The following is an 18,562-nucleotide window of genomic DNA, read 5'->3' on the forward strand; positions in this document are numbered from 1 at the left end:
CAGCTACCCAAATCCTGCACTGTCCGATAATGCAGCACTATCAGATATCACCACATCCACATCCTAATCCGTCAACATACAAGAGTGTGGCAGCACCCATCTTTGGACATCGCATATATCGCAAATTTGTCTCAACGGCTCTGCGGGGTAAACGCTGGCCACCGAGGTCTTGTCGTACCACCATCTCCAGATCGTCCACAGTCGTCTACCTATCAAGAGCATTTCCCGCCAGCTCCCTTTCGCCCACTGGGAAGTTGGAATATAGCTTACTGGATCCTCATCCAGCAAACAGGGCCAAGAATTCTGATTCCACAGCGTCGAGCTGTGGAAGCTAGCGACGGGTGCATACATACAGCTGCAAAAGCCCAAAAGACCTGCTGCTGCATCAACCATGCCCTCCCGTCACATTTTTGACCGCCATCTGCAGGGCTCGTGGATATGAAGTCATGAGTGGGTAAGTGACAAGGTATTCATGGAATTTTGAGAGGTTTCCTTGCTCTATCAAATTTGCCTAGTAACGACGGTGAGCCAGTTGTGCAGGTCATGTGCCACAGCTGTAGCCTTCGCCTGGTCACGTTGTTCGCTATCGTCACGGAGCGATTGGGCAGGAACTATCCAGGCACATTTGATTTGCGAGCTGAGGGCAAGGCGAGACTAATGATAAGCGATCCACGGACTGCGCCGACAGTGACACGCCAGGTGGAGGATGAGGATCGCAACGGGCCAACGGGCAGAGGAGCCCATCTTTACCATTGAGATCCGGACAGTCCCATGCCAGTCACCAGGAGGGCCAATTCCAAGGAAAAGGCGAATCTCGCCTCATATTGGGCCTTTCGTAAGAGAGGCTTCTCACAAGGCCATTGGCTTCGTCGCCCTGGGACGGAATAGTAGTATCGGTTTGATGGGATTTCTCCGATGGAGGCCCGGCGAGCAGACTGAGTGGCTGAGAACACCAGTGAGGGGAAGTCAGTTGATCGTGATGGTGGGGTCCTGCTTTTGGCCATGGGCATTCGAGACTCGCCGGGATCAGAGGTGTGCGGTGGCTGTGGGTAGCCGAGGGTGCGACGTTGAAGAGGCAGAAACTGGGGATTGTTAATGGCCCTTTTGTCCTTCTTCTTTTCTTTTTGTTCTTTCTCGTTGACAGGCAAGAAAAGCCGCAAGATGCAGGATACGGGCCATTACATTCTTGGGAAGTTTCCCAGCCAGAAGGATTCCGGTGCCGTTCCACACATGGCCAACCATGGCCGCTGTGGGATGGGCAAGGCGCTCACATGGCTTTTTTTCTTGTCTGATCCACATGCCTTAGCTACGAGGTATCAAGACATACCTATCCGCACGCCTGTGCGCGCCGGCTTAAATTCTGGGGAAAGAGACTTGATAAGATTGGAATGTGATGACAGGCACGATAGTGATGGTGGTGGCAGTGACAAAGTCCGCGAACAGTAGGCGGTGGGCGGCGTATTTTGGTTCTGCAAGCCCGCGAAAGGCGAAAGAGGGAGGAGAGCAAGTTATGGGCTGGTTGTAGGTAAGCTGGCGCTAGGGAGCCACGAGCGTGTGGACGGGCAGATTGAAAAAGCGTGCGGCTTGCGGTGCGAGGTCATCAGGAGAGGTGTGTGTGCCGGGGAAGCTCCTCGTCCTGCCCCAGGTCCATGTCAGTGTATCCTTGCAGGTGATGGACAGGGCCTCTGGGGCCTGGTGGAATTTAGCTCGAATGGTGGGGTGCCAGGCCAGAAGTCGAGTTGAGGACCAAGAGCGTTTGCGGGCGGTGGACCGAACGAGGGTTAATGAGGATGCGCAATCGGTGTGTGAACGACTCCAAAAATGGGGTGAAAGGAACATTGAGGTGAGGTGAGAAAGGATGGCGAGGTCTCCCCGGCCAACGTGCTCCACCCCCACCCCCCCTTCTTTTCCCCTCTTTCCGTTTTGTCTCCTGCCTTTCCCTTTTTTTTTTTACGCCGTTTGACGGCGGCGGCCGGGGTTGTCATGGTCCCACTTATCCAGACGACAAGCGACGACGAGTGGCCGCCAGATTGAGAAGACGGGCGCTTAGAGCCCGCCCGTAGCGGCACCGGGGTATCCCGATTTTCTGGCCAATGGCATATTAGTGTTCCCGAAATAACGTCGCACAACATTGATTTATGTCCAATGGGAAGCTCCAGCGCCGTCCTGTTTCGTCCGTCGGCTGCGTTATGCACGGGGTTTCCCGTCCCCAGCCAATCAGGTACAAACTTTTCCCGACCTTTGCGCCGTCCAAACTTCGTCCTCGCTTCAACTCCCTTCGGACCCCCCCCCCCCCCCCCCCCCCCCCCCCCCCCCCCACCCACCCCGCCCAACCAACCACCCCCCCCCCCCACCCCCCCCCCCCCCCCCCCCCCGCCCCCCCCCCCCCCCCCCCCCTCATCCATCCATAGCCAGACTCACAGACGGATTCACCATCAACCACCACCACAAGCTACTGACTGCTACGCTTCCTCACGCCGGTTTGACTTGACTTTCTATCCGTACGAATACAGCTCGCCCGTCGCTGCTGTGCTGCCCTGTGCCTGGCCAGTGCCTGTGCTGGGGCATACCGCGTCCTGCGTCCTGCGTGGTGCTTCGCTGCAAGTGCAAAGTGCTTGCTGCCGGTTGTGCACCGCCATCCACATGGATGCTGCCGCGAAGACACCACCCCTTTGACCGGGGAACCAGCTTCGAGCGTTCCCATCTTTACCCAACAACGTTGACGCCGGTATCGTCGCCTAGGACCCCGTTGTTCATGGTTCAATGAATGGCCCACGGCTGGGCCCTCGCCCGCTTGGCCACACACACGCACACGCACACGCGCTCTCTCTCTTGCTCTGTCGTCTCCCCAACCCAGATCCCAGATACCTGCCCACACACCACCCGGGCTATTATTATACACTCGACTGGTCTGTTCAGAGTGCCTGCCACCATCGACGCCGTGTGCAAGTGCCATGGGTCGAATCACACCAGAAGCAGCTTGCATATTGGGACGAGGGCATGGGGCGGTGATGGGATAGCTGTGCGTGCTGCTGCTGCGTATGTGCTGTGATCCGACTTCTCAACCACCATGCTTCTCCTACCCCCCTAGTCTCGCATCCCTACACTGCTCCGCCGTGCATGGACACACTAGACATACATAACTCGCGGTAGGCGCCCGCCTTGTACCGGATCCCCTCCTTCTTCTCTTTTGCGACCCGTTACATACCAAACGAGCATATTCGGCTCAGCTGGACCTCTTTTTTCCTTTTCCTCTCCTTTTCGCTGGTCTGTTTCCTAGCTTGAAATCCCCCCAAGGCGTCTTCCCCAGCTTGCACTGCGTGCGCTATCCCAAGTATTCACAAACTTCTTCATCAGGATATCCCTAGAACAGAGTGCTGCCGGCAACGGCCCCTCCCTCGATTTCCAGCTTTCAAAAAGCAAAAAAAGGGAATCGCATCCCGCTTAGTAGGCTGCCCTACGCTGTAAACTGCAAGTCAGATACAGCCAGTCCACGCCTCTGAAATATCCCCCCACTTTCCGTGTTTGGGAACACCACTTACACATATTCAACACACAAAATGGTGAGTTTGGAATGCAGTCAAATGGTTTTGCGACGCTGCGTCTGGCTTGAGGCTGACTCTCGGCGCCAGAACTACACACAAGAATATGACATGGCTGAGCGTCGCCTGCGCCATGAGATGCGCGAAAAGGCGACAACGCGCGACACATTCTTTGGCATCAAGGCCGAGCCGCAAAGACCAACGTCGGTGGCGACCGAGTTCATGGACATGGAATGGGACGACGGCGTGCTCAGCGAGTTTGAAGACAACTCTCCTCGGATCAGTGTCAACTCAGTAAGTGATCGCAACGCAAGATCTGTCGAGATGGCTTCAGCTAACATGTGGCGCAAAGTCTAGCGGTCAACCAAGTATCACAACACTCTCATCCTATGACGAGGTACAGACGCCGAGGTCAAGTCAGGGACGGATGATGTATGCGACGGAGATGGAGTCACCAAACAAGAACATTGAGGGTCCTTCTGGCCCGCACCTGTTCCGTACTTCCACGGCCAGCTACTTTGACGAAGCCATCCTGACGCTGTCCCCGGTGACACCAAAGACAGCGCGGCCTTTTGATGAGCCCTTCAGACACATCAGACCGCAGCAGCCGCCGGTGCCCCAATCTAGACACCAGAGTGGGCCTTTCCAATTCACGTATGAAGAGTTCGAGTCGAGGGAGCTTGTTTCGTGGACACCAGAGATGGTTGCGCAATCGATGCTCAATGCTGGCATTGAGCTCTCGGTAGCCGGCCGCTTCGTCGAGAACGATATCAACGGACCTATTCTAATCACGTTGAAATTCGAGGATCTGAAGGAGTTGGATATTCCGTCATTTGGCATGAGGACGCGCGTTTGGAACCAGATTCAAGTCCTGAGAGACAGCAGGCCAAGCTCGCCCCGCGCTCCTACACCAATCCAGGACGAGCCGAGCCGCGAAGTGAAGAAGGAGACTCGCGAAGTCCGAGCGGCGGAAAGGCAGGCGGACGACTGCGGAATGAAGAGGAGTAAGAGCAGCAGACGGCGGCCCAAGAAGCCGTCGCATGACGACATCATCACTCCCATGGAGTCGGTATCCATCGTCGGCATCGAGCAGGTCGTCCCCAAGCCGCATCAGTGTCCAAAGGGCGAGAACTGCTCCAAGTGGAGGAAACAGCAGCGTCTCATCGAGGCCTTCAAAAAGGAGCACCCCTTTGTCGACCTTGAGACGGAGCAGGTCGTCATCACCGGGAACCCCGGCAACCCGCACACGGCCAGAGCCCTTGACCCTACGCAGATTCTCAGACCCATCTCGGACGCCGTCCCATCGGTGGTGGCTTCTTCCGACGTGCTGGGACCGGGCAACGCCACCCCCCTGCAATACCTGCAGGAGGCTGCTCTCCGCAACGTCGTCGCGCGAGATCCGCAAGACAATGTGCGCCAGTTCCTCGACTTCCAGAAGCAAGAGGATACCACGGTGCCCCCTACGCCTCCCTTCGAGATGGGCTTTCCCGCTATGAAGGCTCAACCCGAACGTCTTCGTCACCTCCCGAAGCTGTCCATCCCGGGCAAGCAGGCGCCTCGCGCAAGCCCTCTCAGAGCCTCAACGGTCCCTGCACCTTCCCAGCCGGAGCCGCTTTCGATACCCCCTTACCAGCAGCAAGGCTTCGTCCCCTACCACATGGATAGGGCAGAAGCCATGTCGCCGGATCTGCAGAGCCCGGTCAACAACCCCTACCGCTTCGGTACTCCCTTCTCTGAGATGGACGTCCCCGTCACCGCCGTGCCGATGGACCGCATCGCGCGCGACGTCTCCCAGTCCGTTCCCCCCGAGATGAACTACCGTCCCGGCGTCACCAAGCAGCAGCCGCCCCTTTCCCGCACCCAATCCCGCTCCTCTGCCCGCCGCCCCTCGTTCCCCGTCCTCCCCGCCCTGAACGAGAACACCGCAACTCCCATTGCCCGCACGTCTCCCAGGCATACTTCCCCTCGCACCTCCGTCCGTCCCCAGCAGCAGCAGCAGCATCAAGTACAACCTCTCCAAGCCCCTCCCCGTGTGAACTACCCCTGGTCCCCCATCGAGCGCACAACGCCGTTTGAGCAAGCCATTCCCCCAATCTCCCACCTCGCGGCCGCCCTCCCTGTCAAGCAGGCTGCCGAGGCGGCCCAGCAAGACGGCGTGACCTTCCAAGGGCCCATGAAGAAGCGCAAGACAAAGATGCTCCGCCACGAGTGGAACGACACCTTTTGCACCCTCAAGGGCACCCGCCTGGCGGTCCACAAGGATGCAAAGACAATTGACCGCACGCTCGAGTACGTCGACGTCGACGACTACGCTATTGCGTGCTCCAGCCTCGCGTCGCAGAGCAAGCTCACGGCCGCCTTCAAGGCCGTCCACTTCTCGTCGTCGCACAGCCGCGAAAAGAGCGACCCCATTGCTGCGTTTAGCTTCCAGCTCATTCCCCAGGATAAAGACAAGGAGTCTGCGGGTGCGAAGCTGCGCAAACGCAGCAGCGCGCTGCACGGGTTTGGTCATGGGCACTCGTCGAGCTCGGGGTCGATCCCGGCCGAAGGCGCCAACGGCACGGGCAAGACGCATCACTTTGCTGTCAAGAGCCGCGACGACCGCATCGATTGGATGCGGGAGTTGATGCTTGCAAAGGCGCTGAAGCAGAAGGGTGATGGGTTCGAGGTCAGTGTCAATGGCAACATGATCTAGAGCCACCTCAAACAAACCCACGGCCCCCCTTTAAAAAAGGTAAAAGGAAGGAGAATCTCTCAAGCCAAACCTTGACTCAAAGAAACAACCAAGGTGGACAAAAAAAAAAGAACCAAATATCCATAATGACTGCGTTTATCTGCGTTGTTTCCCTGCTCTCATATCTTCACTTCAAGCAAGCGAGCCAGCAAGCAAGCACATGCCCCGGGGACTATTTTTCTTAGAAAACGTCGTCACCGTACCTCTTTTACGGTTTTGTGGATTTTCCTATTGAAATCTTGATCTCTTTGAAATTTCGGAGACCTACCTTACCTCTCTCTCCCTTTTCTCTCTCATCTGTTTCTATTGCATAGTCATATGGACAGCGGCATTTGTTACATCCTTGATCAGATTCTCCCTCCCCCCTCTACCTGACGCCGGGTATATGACTTTTTATTTATTACAAAGGGGGGGAGGGAAAGGACAAGAACGGGGATTTTAATGAAAACTCTAGGTTCTTTGTTGAACATAATTACCTGTATCCTCTTATCCTATCTCCCTGTCTCTCTCTCTCTGTCTCTCTATCTTAACGACCCTCGCAAATCTCATTCTAAAAAAACAACAAAACAAAAAAACAAAAAAGAAGCCAAAACGCTTTCAATTACACACAACGCGTACAACCCACACGCACGGAACGAAACACAATGGAACGAAAAGACACTCCTTTACTCTTTTCTCTTATACATGTTTCTGTCTGGGAGGGATACTATGATACCTAAGTACTTAGCTTTTTGACAAATACGTCGCAAAATGAAAATGAATGGGAGACCTGAATAGGAGCTAGATCCCTTTCGGGGGAGGTTCCGGGATCTCGGTTATAAAATGAAACCACCTTCTTGTCTCTTGGGTTGCTATTCGTGAATTAAATCTATCATCGTTCGTGCCATGTAGCGGAGCAAACTTCAAGTTCCAATCTGGTTAATAGTGTTCTATATTACTGAGCGGGTGTAGACAAACGGCTAGGAAGATGAGGCTCAGTGACAAATTCACTCGTGTTCCTAATGGAAGATTTGATGGGCAGAGGGATGCTCTACAGAAGCCCCCTTAAGTTGAAGCAAGCTCAGGTAAGGTTAACATCGGCTCATGGTGAAAAGTCTCGATTTACCCTTACGCTTTTGCTAGACTCGGCATTCGCCTTTGCCGAACCGAAACGGAACAGTGTGAACCATCATGAGCCACGAAAACGAGCGAATGTTTGAACTACCTTTGAGGTAGGAGGAAGGAGACGGGAGGCAAGGTACTCGGGTCTCTTCTCCTTCCCTTCCTGCCACCAAGCGAATCAGGGGCACCGTGGCCGGGGAGGTTAACAGAAATCATGCGAGGAGACCGAGGCGCCCGGGCGTACCCGGTGGTGCACCAAGAACTGCACTCAAGCATTCGCTTAACATTTTTGTCTTTTGGCCTTCAGATGCATTTCAGAGTAGTGGCACAACCTTGGTTGGGAAGAGGACCAGAGGGAGGGAGAGAAAAAACCAAGTAGTACAGGAATAGTACATATCTTTTCTGCAACACAACCACCTTCTGTATATGCAGCATTTCTATTCTTACAGTTTCCTCTTGCTTTTGATGATTCCTACATTGAACGCGCCAATCCGCCTCACTCCTACAATCCACAAATAGATTTGCTGGATCACGCAGTGTCTCCCTTGTCGGTAGACGGGTCTCTCGCCCTTCATCCGTCCGCTCCCCTTCTCTTCACCCGCTTTGGATCAGGCTGTCTGTGGCAACCGTGATTCGCACACAGCAATCCGCCTAGGCATTTGTTTCAGCAACCCCCCCCCCCCCCCCCCCCCCCCCCCCCCCCCCCCCCCCCCCCTCCCCCTTCTTCCCCCACTTTTGGGTGGGGCTGGTGTGGGCCAACGGTGTTGCCCCCCCCAAACCCCCCTGGCCTTTTTTTCCGGAACCCCCCCCCCCCCCCCCAGATCCCTTCCAGTCTGGCGGTCTTTCCCCCCCTTTTTCTTCGTTTACCGCATAAACTGTGGCCGAGCGGGAATGTCCGCCGCCGTGTTAACCGCTTCCCAGTCAATAACCTCCCACCACGCCTCAGCAAACGCCTTCTTGCCGCCGCGGCCGCCGACACCGAGCCCGTAATCGCGGATCCACGTATGCTCCCACGTGTTGAGGCACAGCAGCGGTACGGCGTCGAGTGCGCCCGGCGGCTTGGTGCCGGGCCTCTGGGCGGCGGCGCTGCGCTGGAAATAGTTGTTGGCGGAGCCGCCGAGACCGACGGTGTTCATGTCGGTGCTCTGGAGGCGCCAGTGGGCGCCCGGGTAGGGGGAGCCGGCGAGGTAGGTCGTCAGGACGCGGTAGTCTTGGTGGCCTGCCTTGACGAGCCAGACGAAACCGGGGCCGAACATGGACGAGGCGGTGAGGATCATCTCGCGGCGGAGAGTCTCGATGGAAGAGAAGGAGTGGGCGAGATCGGCGGCGAGGGACTCGGGCATGGGTTTCGGGTCCGGGGTGATGTTCTTGAAGAAGAAGTGGGTGTTGTGCGCCATGGAGGCGTTGTTGAAGACGGGGGCTTGGGAGGGGTCCTGGGCGGAGGCGAGGAGGATCTGTTTGACGTCGCGTTGCTCAAGGTCGGTGCCTGCGTTGATTGTCTGTCAGTTCTTCGCTCTTTTCTTTTGAAATAAATTGAAGTAATCGAGCTGGTATGGGAGCCGGGCGGGTCGGGGTTGTCATGCAACGGGAGCTTGAAGCAAAAAAAAGTGTCGGCCAAGTCAGGGGAGGGGCACCAGCGTAAACTGACCTGCGATCAAGGCATTGAGCTTGTCAAGGACAAGTGTCATGTACTGGTTCCACGCCATATCGTAACCATCGGCCGAGAGGAGGCCCGGGACGCCGTCCTTGAAGTCGTGGGAGAGCTGGGGGACGTAGTGTATCGAGCGCTGCTGGAGAGGTCTCGCCGGTGCTCTGGCAGCGGCGGCGATGCCCGCGCCGATGCGCGGTATTCTTAATCGTGCAAACATTTTGTGTGTATGTGATGTGATTCTGTCCTCTATCGACGGTCGCCGGTAGAGTTGGAAGAGGAGGTCGTAGGGGTGGGTGGTGGTGAACCTTTTCGCCAACGAGGAAAGCTGTAGGCCAGGAGCTTCGACGATGGTGAACTTTTTTTGGGACGGCTGTTCCCGCGTGTCCAATTGGCGCGTGAGTGGTAGCCTTACCGTTGAGGCTTGAAGACGTGCCGTATATTTGTGGGGGCATTTTGCCCACTTCCGGGGTGGGCCAATTCGATGGGTCGCCTTGGGCTGTCGGTGATAGCTTCAACTACCTAACAAGATGCAACTCCAAACTTGCACGACATAATGGCTAATGAGATGCATTTTCCGATGAAACCAACAAAGAGGCAACTCAGCGCTGTAATTTTTTTACTGATCAAAATGGGGTGGCGGCCAGTCCCCGGCCAGGCACCTTGCGGATGGCTCGGTTCTAAGCCGTGATGCAACAAGAAAACGGCCCAAAACATCAGCAACAACCCCAACTCGAATCAACATCGCCACCAACTATACCACCCTCCCATACGGAGTAAAGTATCATTCTCTCACGAACAATATTAGAGACGCCATAAGAACCTAACCGCCGACCTCAGCGCTTACGGCATACCCTGTTCCCGTCAGTGCGGCTGCATAACCGCCCGCGCGCCCGCTGGTCTTACACACCACCGTCCCCCGGAAAAAACGACTGGGCGCTTAATGAGAAACCCTTCCATGCGAACAAGGCCTTGTTCACGACCTTGACCCTGCTGTCCTGCGTGAAAGGACGTACTGGATCATCGCACGGAGTCGATCCGCTGCGCGCATCATGCATGTTCTCAGTCCACGGTTGTGGAAAAACTGTTCTGTACATCACCAGGGTGGGCTCCTCATGGATCAGAAACCCGGCAACTCACTCAATCTGCTCTAGCAGCGAGAAGAATGCATGTCGAAGATCCCATACTTTCTCATCAAGGAAAGTTGCCGTGAACTACAGACTGCGCCAGATTTCCCCCATTCGTTCGTCGCGAGGAATGTCGGAGATCGGACGGTCTCGACTAGGCCACGGCATGGTTGGACAGCTGTCGGCTCAGTTTGCCACACTCCAACAACCCCGGACCGGGTGGAGGGTGTCGACCTCAGCCCGAAGCATGTTTGAAGGTTCACAACAGTTGGGACTGGCGAGATAGACGACTACCTCGACTCGTTTACCTCGCAGCTTCAACTTCTGGAGACAAGTCATTGCATTCAACCCAGAGCGCCAATACTTACCCCAGACAACCTCCCTCCTTCGTCGTTTTCACTCCCAGCCATGAGACCTATGATTAGCACGGCATCGAAGAATGCTATCTCGCCTGGCTTGTACCGATCTATCAGCAGAACTGGATCTCGCCCATCAGACTACGCAAATTGTTGAGCAATTATTTGCTATATACCTTCTTGATCCCTGATGTTAACTACTCGATACTCTTATCTTACCGACCTCATTTGCACCCAGTTAATCCCGATTTAAGAATCATTTAAATTCAATTCTCGTTATTCAAAGATATGGCCATGGAAGAACGCCCCTGTACATGCAACGCAACCCTATGCCGAATACCAGCCTGATCCCGCGGAAATCCCCACGGAACACCACCGAGGAGGAGAAACTTCATATACATGAAAAGGCTACCAGCCTAGGAAATTAAACCTCGTCATCTTCAATCATGCCGAGGACATCCAACTCCGTCTTCACCAACCGCTCAAACTCTTCCCTGTCGATACCGGATGAACGGGCCAGCAAGAAGAGGCTGCGAATGCTCCTCGAAACGTGCTGCTTCACGCCAAACTCGTTCTGATCCTGCTTGCCCACGCTCTCCTCGAGCTTCTCGACCAAGCGGCTGCCGTTGCTGCTCGCGCTCGATGCTGGACGGGGATGAAGGAGCACAGCAGCCCTGTCCTCGTCAATTTGGCTGTGAATCGAGGGCGATCGCGGGGGTTCCGCCAGCGTCCAAGAGCCGTTTGTCTCATTCAGGCCCCGGTCCGAGTTATTTTGGCCGACGACGGCGCCGAGTCCCAGCGGAGGGGCAGTTTCGAAACCCTCAACCTCCTCGTCGGGATCGTGAGCGTCCATCGCCGGTTGTACTGAATCATACTGCGCATAGTACGCATCCTCTGCAGAGTCGGTTCGAAATTGACCCAGCTGCGAGGGCTGTGGTGCGTGCGGTGCGGGAGAACGCTTGACGGCGGGAGGGTCGTTTGCTGGCGTACGAGCAGGAGTCGCGTCATATCTGTCCCAGTACCCGTCGTCCTCATCGTCATTCGCCTCCGCGGTCTCATTGGTCGTCGAGCTGGCCGGTGCCCTCGAAGCCACCGCCTTGGACTTTTCGTCTGCGTAGGCCTTCTCGGCCTCCGCGATGGTCGAATAGCCGCCAAAGGTTCCAAATGGTGCCGCCTTGTCGGTGACGCTAACCTCGCCGATCCTCCAGCCGTCACCGCCGCCATCCTTGTCGCCAACGCAGTAGACTAATTGGAAGGTCAACTCGAGCTCCTCGAGGGCAACAAACGCCTGCAGGGTCTCCAAGTCGAGCCGCCTGTACTTCGTCTTCGCGTCGTATTCCCAATCTACCTCGACCTCGCCGGATACAGGATGCGGCTCTAGTCTGCCGCTCTGCACGATATCTGCCAGGCGCGCCGACTTGTCGGTGTCATATGCGAGGAGACGGAGCCATGGCTCGGTGCTGGCCTCTGAAAGAAGTTGGACTCTTTGCCTCAAAATGGGGCTGAGAAGAGGCAGGACGCCAATGGCGGGCTGTTTGGAGATGCTTGCCGGTACGAGGGCAGGCAGCAAGGGGGCCAACAAGCCGCCGATGTTGGGCATGGGCGTAGTAGTTGAAGTCATGGCTATGATGGCAATGCAGGTAAGGGTATGGTAAGGGTATGATTTGAAGAGTTATCGCTCCCTCGCGGCCACTCCTCACCGGGTGGGGGATGTAGGTAATTTGAGGAGGCAAGATGCCAGTGGTCTACGCTGAGAGACTATGGTGGTTGGTAGTGTGTATGTGTTGGCGATGGTAGGCACTCGTGACGGGTGGTATCACATGCAGCAGCGCTACTGAAGGACAGATGGATGTCTTGCTGTTCAGCCTGACTTGGAAATTTCTGCCTTTGAAACTGGGTCTGGGCAGGATGGTAAGTAAGTGTTGTAAGATGTGAGGTATGAGTGTTTACAGTAGAGAGAGGGAATCCCGAAAAACAAAGGAGGGAAGGTCGCGACTATTATGTGAAGCGGGTGTGAGAGGCGCGAGAGACGACAAAGTCTATCGCCTCCGTCGAGTTACGCAGAGTCGGCGGCCCCACGCTCGATGGCTCCGTTGCCCCCCTTCTCCCGTCCAGATCCAATCCAAGGCCCAGATCCACCTGGGAAAAGGCTGGTGCCGACCTCTATCCGTACCTTAGGCTCTTTGGCAGTGAGTTCGGTCGGGGGGCTGACCCCACAGCTGAGGGGAGGCAAGGGCGGGCAGGTCGCCAAGCCAGGCGGTTCTGGCCAATGCGGAGGCACATCAAAGGCAGCTGCGACTCCGCCCAGGGCAGTCGTTTCGGACGGAGGGAAGTCGACCATTGACGGTCGACGCAATGCTACATGACTCCTTCCCTGTACTTCCATTTTCTGCTCGTTCTTCTTCGAGACGACAAGAGGCGAGCCAGCCAATGGCATGCCGCCTTAGTCTCTTGCACGTGTCAAGACTTCAAGCCTCTAGCGCTCGCTGGTCGACAATGGGATTTCCGGCTCCATTATCCGGGTGTCCTTGCCTTCTCATCCACGTCTCATCTCATTTCTGAGTGGCTTGGTTGGGGCTGCTACCTAGTCTCACGGTCGTTTTTCTTTTCCGTCCCTCATTGCCGCCCTTTTTTCTCTTCTTCTAAGATACCAAGATACCTACCTAGTACTCTCGCGTTCGCCGTTTTCCCGCGCCTCGAAACAGGAGTTGCCGAGCATTGATGAGACAAAGACATTTGCCAGGACCACTTCCCACATGGCATTCACTTTGCCATGTCTTCTCCAGACTCTTCCACACTTGCTTCTGTCATCAACCTACCTTAGTTGAGACGTACACCTTCGTACCTATGTTGCACTCCTGATTGAGGCGCCCATTTCTTCTTCTGCTCCATTTTGTCCTCAGTCGTCGTCAACATGCGTTATCACTGCAAGTCACGGGGCTCAGTGACCGTCGTCACAAGACAGCGAGTCTGAGAACTTGAGATATGTCAATACATCTCCTCCCACAAGCAAGTCTCGCAGCGAGTCCCGTGAGAGAGCCAAGCCCCCCGTCTCTTCTTTTTCTTCTCTTTTTAGATCCTACGTATGTCATGTCGAAATTGAACGCGCATTTGCATATTGCATCTGTCCGTGGTTTCCATCTCGCTCGCTCTCTCTCGCCCGCTCTGTTCCGTCCGCACGGGTGAAAGGGACCAGACCCTGCGTGGCTATGCTGGCTAAGCTGCTTTTGGTGACTTCCATCTCTCGTTGCGAGGGAGATGCCCCTGCTGCAGACTGCAGTGAAAACCCACAGTGGAGCCAGACCACAGTAAACTTACCCCGAGCTGCAGTGGGAGAAGGTCCTTGACAGCCCGCTATCGTCGAAATTGCGTCACACTGCTTGGGGTTTCCTGGTAATTCGGGGTCGGTTCCATTTAGCTAGGGGTGTTTGCGCGCGATAAGGCCAAGCAGAGCTATCCGTACATTAAGGTAACTTACATAGTACAGATACTCTGAGCTATCGACTAACCAAAAAAAAAAAAAAAATCCACACGCGAGCAATTCAACAGCTACGAAAATTCCAGAACAACAGCGACACTGAGCGATCAGACCTTCGGAAATTTGTTTAGTTTCCTCACGATCCCGCCCGGAAAACCTCGACAATCTCAAACGCTCTTTCCATCAATTGAGACCCCTCAGCCTCATTGCGGAAGCCTCAATTCCTTTTGTTTTAGCTTCCCGTCATCGCCACACAAAGAAACGAATCACGACGGACACCTCGCCGTGCGCGCCGCTTGGACGGGCGCCCACAGACGATACCAACCATCTGACCTTGATATACCTCGCACACCCGGGCCCGAAGCCCACTCGTCCATCACCGAAGCCAGAGGCAAGCGAGCAGCCGTCTATCCGCTTTGCCTGCCCCTCTGTCATCCATTCCCACCGCGTCTCAGGGTTTCTGCGCCAGGTCCCACGAGGACACTGCCGAATGCATGTCGCCCAGCGGCGAACGCCTCAAGGATGAGGTAAGGCTACGCTTTCCACGCCCGACATGACGGCCTCTCCGACCTGTCAATAACGTCACGATGCTGACATATTCTTCGTGCCCAGGGCTCCCGCCTGCAGGTCGTAACGGCCGGCGCCACAGCCGGCCTCTTTGCTCGGTAAGACAAACTCAACGGGCGAGGCTTAGTGATTGACGCTGACATTGCCGCCTTCGCGATGGCGCAACCAGCTTTGTCATTGCTCCCCTCGATGTCGTCAAGATCCGCCTCCAACTGCAGACGCACTCGCTCTCCGACCCTCTGTCGATCCGATCGGCCAGGGGCGGGCCCGTGTACAAGGGCACCCTGAGCACTATGAGGCATATCATTGCCAATGAGGGCATCACTGGTCTTTGGAAAGGCAACGTTCCTGCTGAGATGATGTACGTATGCTACTCGGCCGTCCAGTTCACGACGTACCGCACGACGGCACAGTTTCTCAAGGCCGCCTTCGACAACCGCCTACCGAACGCCGCCGAGTCCTTCATCGCCGGAGCCGCCGCCGGCGCGGCCTCCACGACGGCCACATACCCCCTCGATCTCTTACGGACCCGTTTCGCGGCGCAAGGGAACGACCGGGTGTACACGAGCCTCCGGCGCGCGGTGGCGGATATCCACCGGGACGAGGGCCCGCGCGGCTTCTTCCGCGGCCTCGGACCCGGCTTGGCGCAGATCGTGCCGTACATGGGCATCTTCTTCGCCCTGTACGAGGGCCTGCGGCTGCCGTTTGGGGATTTGCACCTGCCGTGGGGCGGCGGCGACGCCACGGCCGGCGTTATGGCCAGCGTGCTGTCCAAGACGGCCGTCTTCCCGCTCGACCTGATTCGGAAGCGCATTCAGGTCCAGGGGCCGACGAGGTCGCGGTATGTGCACAAGAATATCCCCGAGTACCCCGGTGCGGTGGGCGCCATGCGCATCATCTTCGCGAAGGAGGGTCTCCGCGGGCTGTACCGGGGTCTGACGGTGAGTCTCATCAAGGCTGCACCCGGGAGCGCGATCACGGTCTGGACGTATGAGAGGGTTTTAAGGGTGTTGCAGAGGCTCGACGGTTCTGATGACATGCGATTTTAAAGCGGCTCAAATAGGATGAGCAAAAGACGGACAAAAGTTGGGAGTGGACTAAACAATGATACCCCTTGTTAGAGAACGGGACTGGGATAGAGGATTTCCTTGTGCGATATTGTGAAGTTCAAAGGCATATCCTTGCCAATAACTAATACACACTATACAAAAGGTACACTTGTTGCATTACAAGAGAAGCTGAATCCACCGGAGCTAGTATCATTTGTGCGCTCTGTGTGATGAAAGAAACTCTTAAATCATACATCTCACTATTGAACTAAAAGCCAGATCTAGCTGACTTCGTGGTGACATTGAATATTAAACCACTAGATTCCACTTCATATACAGGACGTACCCTGAAGAGAATTCACAGGCCATTACGTCTGTCATAGGTAGACGATGTTACCCTGTTTCATGCCCGGCGTCTAATGCGAATAGTGAGGTTGGTGGTAGATCTTGCTGAATGACCTCTATCCACCAAATTATCAAAATCGTGTTGTAATTTCAAATCCGCCGGTTTTTATCGGTTTCCGCTGAGTCCGGCGGTATACTCCCCGGCATCCGACAAGAGACGGGGGGAGACTGGGGGGGACACGGGAGCGATCTGACGAGGGGTTCTGGGGGAGACGAAATCGGGGCAAAGAGACTATTAATACCAAAAGTCGTAATCACCGCCAACCCGCGACCGCAAGCATATAAGTAACCAAGCGTCCCAATACAAAGGACCCGCTGAATGGTCACAAAAGAGCACCAAGTCTCGTGGAGCCCACTTGCTCTACGTATTCGACTTTCGTGATGTCTGTGAGGTAGCCCCTTGGATGAAGGAAACTCCCCCGCGATGACACCAGCTTGTCGCTAGCCGACTACTCTGAGGAACCAGACCCCACGAATGCGGAGTTGGAGCAAATGCGCCATCGCCATTCTTAAATGAGGCTGCCCAACGCTTAGATATTAGAGCCACTCGAATCGAAGTCTCGAGTCCACCTCACGATCATGACGAGGTACCAATGCTCTTGTTTTACGTTTTCGTATCGGGGAAACATTGGGATTGGGCTGGTAGACCACAAAGCGGCTCGCAGTTGCTAGTTCTGACAAATCTCATAAATCGTTTGTCAGGGGATGACCATGCTTCGACAGATATACTTTTCAAAGACGTCTTCAGCCACGTACTCCACGAGAAGGCATCTGAGACTCGCAGGCATGAACCGACTTATACTGCGCCTACTGATACCAATGAGAGTATATTCATCTCTCTCCCAAAAGAAGGAGCATCGCACCTTTTCCCCCGGCGGCGTCGTTACTTCTCCAACGTCCTTTTCTCCTTCAACCCGACCACCTCGCCCGCATTAACCCGGTCCGCTCTCTCAGTGCACTCCTCAATGACCCTCCAGAACATGGGGATATCAAGCCCGCGCGGTATCCTCACACCCTCGCTGCCGGGCGGCAGCACTTTCGCGACGGTTCGGCCCAGCTGCGACTTGCCCGTCTTGGCCTCTTCGAGGTCACCTTCGGTGACGATGGTTAGCTCGAAGCGCTCGTGGTATTTCACGCAGTTGCCCTTCTTGGCGTCGTAGTCGTGGAAGGGGATCTCGTGCCGAGTGCCCGTCAGCACGGCGGCTACGGCGAGCGGGTCGTGGAGGGGCGGGCCGGCTGTGATGCCGAAGACGTCGCTTGGTGGTTCATCCGGGTTAGTACTGCGCGTGATTCATGATTGGATAATTCACACGGAGATGAACCGCGCGTGTAAGCCAAGTGTGCATACATACCTATAAGTCTTGGCGAAGAACATGAGCAGCTCCACCAACATCTGCCGCAGCGTCGTCTTGCCCTTGCCCGTCTTCTCGCCGCCGTCGTTGCCGTACAGCAGCGCGTCCCTCACCTCCTCCGTCGCGAGCACCTGATGCGACAAATCGAGCGGGACAAGCGTCGTCTTGGCCGCGAGGGCCTTGTTGTGAAAGACGGCGGCGGCGGCCTCGGGGTCGATGATGATGTTGAACTCGGCCCACGGCGTCCAGTTACCCACGCGCGGGACGCCATCGACGACGCCGAGGACGATGTCGGTGAAGCCGTCGCCGATGGCGCCGCCCATGATGCTGAGCCCCTTGATGTGCGAGACCAAATCCGGGTATTTGGCGAACAGCTGCGCGACGTTGGTGAGGGAGCCCGTGGCGACGAGCCAGGCTGTGCCGGCGGGCTGGGCGGAGAGGGCGGCGGCCATGGCGTCGATGGCGGGTACGTTGCGGTCTGCGTCCTTGGAGGGTTGCGGGAGGAGATCGGTGCCGTCTAGGCCGGATTCGCCGTGGATGTCGGTAGCGGCCTGCATGGGCGGGCGGGACATGGGCTTTGCAGCGCCGACGTAGACGGGTATGTCATTGTGCTTGCCGATGGCTGTGAGGATTGAGGTGGCGTTGTTTGTGGTTTTCCTAGGAGAGTCATTTTAGTGTTTTGGTTCGTGATCATGAGAGGTGCAAGAGATACTACGTATGTTGTATGTTCACTTACTCGAGGGGGGCGTTTCCGAAGACGGTTGAGAGACCTAGCAACTTTATTGTTGGGTGATAAGCAGCTAGGAGGATGGCAAATGTGTCCTTTGGGGCTGGTCAGTCTAAAGTTGAGGTATTCAATGAGGATATCGTTGGTTGGAGTGTGTTGCAACATTTCACCAACGTCTTGGTGACGCAACGCGAGGTAGAAGGTGAGTGACACGATCTTAGTTGAGGACAACAACTCACATCATGGCCGGGATCACAGTCCAGCCAGACTGGCACCGGTGTTTCGGGCAAATTGAGGTCAACCATTGTGGCTCAGACGAATGATTGTTCAGGATGTAAATATCCGAGATTGTGGCTTATCACAATGGGCAGCGGAACCAGACAAGCAAGATGAATGATAAAAATAATACGCGAGTTGAGGGTTTATTCTTCGGTGAGGGAACAGACCACGGACTTTGTCGCCCTGCAGTGAGCGCG

The 18,562-nt window shown here is 55.8% G+C and overlaps 6 protein-coding genes across 6 annotated transcripts; 2 read left to right on the forward strand and 4 right to left on the reverse strand.

Moving 5' to 3' along the window:
• Window positions 1–3,560: 3,560 nt before the first annotated feature.
• CORC01_05816 (PH domain-containing protein) lies at window positions 3,561–6,237 on the forward strand (the record flags this gene model as incomplete). The annotated part of the gene is made up of 3 exons (XM_022617458.1): window positions 3,561–3,563; window positions 3,633–3,836; window positions 3,895–6,237. 3 exons carry the CDS (start codon window positions 3,561–3,563, stop codon window positions 6,235–6,237), a joined length of 2,550 nt encoding a protein of 849 aa, XP_022476069.1.
• Window positions 6,238–8,240: 2,003 nt separating this feature from the next.
• CORC01_05817 (superoxide dismutase) lies at window positions 8,241–9,245 on the reverse strand (the record flags this gene model as incomplete). The annotated part of the gene is made up of 2 exons (XM_022617459.1): window positions 8,241–8,863; window positions 9,026–9,245. The coding sequence occupies 2 exons, from the start codon at window positions 9,243–9,245 to the stop codon at window positions 8,241–8,243; spliced, it is 843 nt and encodes a 280-aa protein (XP_022476070.1).
• Window positions 9,246–10,932: 1,687 nt separating this feature from the next.
• On the reverse strand, window positions 10,933–12,129 carry CORC01_05818 (uncharacterized protein; the record flags this gene model as incomplete). Its single annotated transcript, XM_022617460.1, has 1 exon — window positions 10,933–12,129. One exon carries the CDS (start codon window positions 12,127–12,129, stop codon window positions 10,933–10,935), a length of 1,197 nt encoding a protein of 398 aa, XP_022476071.1.
• A 435-nt stretch (window positions 12,130–12,564) lies between these two features.
• On the reverse strand, window positions 12,565–12,849 carry CORC01_05819 (uncharacterized protein; the record flags this gene model as incomplete). Its single annotated transcript, XM_022617461.1, has 1 exon — window positions 12,565–12,849. One exon carries the CDS (start codon window positions 12,847–12,849, stop codon window positions 12,565–12,567), a length of 285 nt encoding a protein of 94 aa, XP_022476072.1.
• A 1,631-nt stretch (window positions 12,850–14,480) lies between these two features.
• On the forward strand, window positions 14,481–15,602 carry CORC01_05820 (uncharacterized protein; the record flags this gene model as incomplete). Its single annotated transcript, XM_022617462.1, has 3 exons — window positions 14,481–14,513; window positions 14,599–14,651; window positions 14,723–15,602. 3 exons carry the CDS (start codon window positions 14,481–14,483, stop codon window positions 15,600–15,602), a joined length of 966 nt encoding a protein of 321 aa, XP_022476073.1.
• Window positions 15,603–16,890: 1,288 nt separating this feature from the next.
• CORC01_05821 (inosine-uridine preferring nucleoside hydrolase) lies at window positions 16,891–18,391 on the reverse strand (the record flags this gene model as incomplete). Its single annotated transcript, XM_022617463.1, has 4 exons — window positions 16,891–17,263; window positions 17,360–18,016; window positions 18,096–18,181; window positions 18,326–18,391. The coding sequence occupies 4 exons, from the start codon at window positions 18,389–18,391 to the stop codon at window positions 16,891–16,893; spliced, it is 1,182 nt and encodes a 393-aa protein (XP_022476074.1).
• Between the last annotated feature and the right edge of the window lie 171 nt (window positions 18,392–18,562).

This window comes from Colletotrichum orchidophilum (assembly GCF_001831195.1).
Source record: "Colletotrichum orchidophilum strain IMI 309357 chromosome Unknown Scaffold_41.1, whole genome shotgun sequence".
NCBI classification, from domain to species: Eukaryota; Fungi; Ascomycota; class Sordariomycetes; order Glomerellales; family Glomerellaceae; genus Colletotrichum; species Colletotrichum orchidophilum.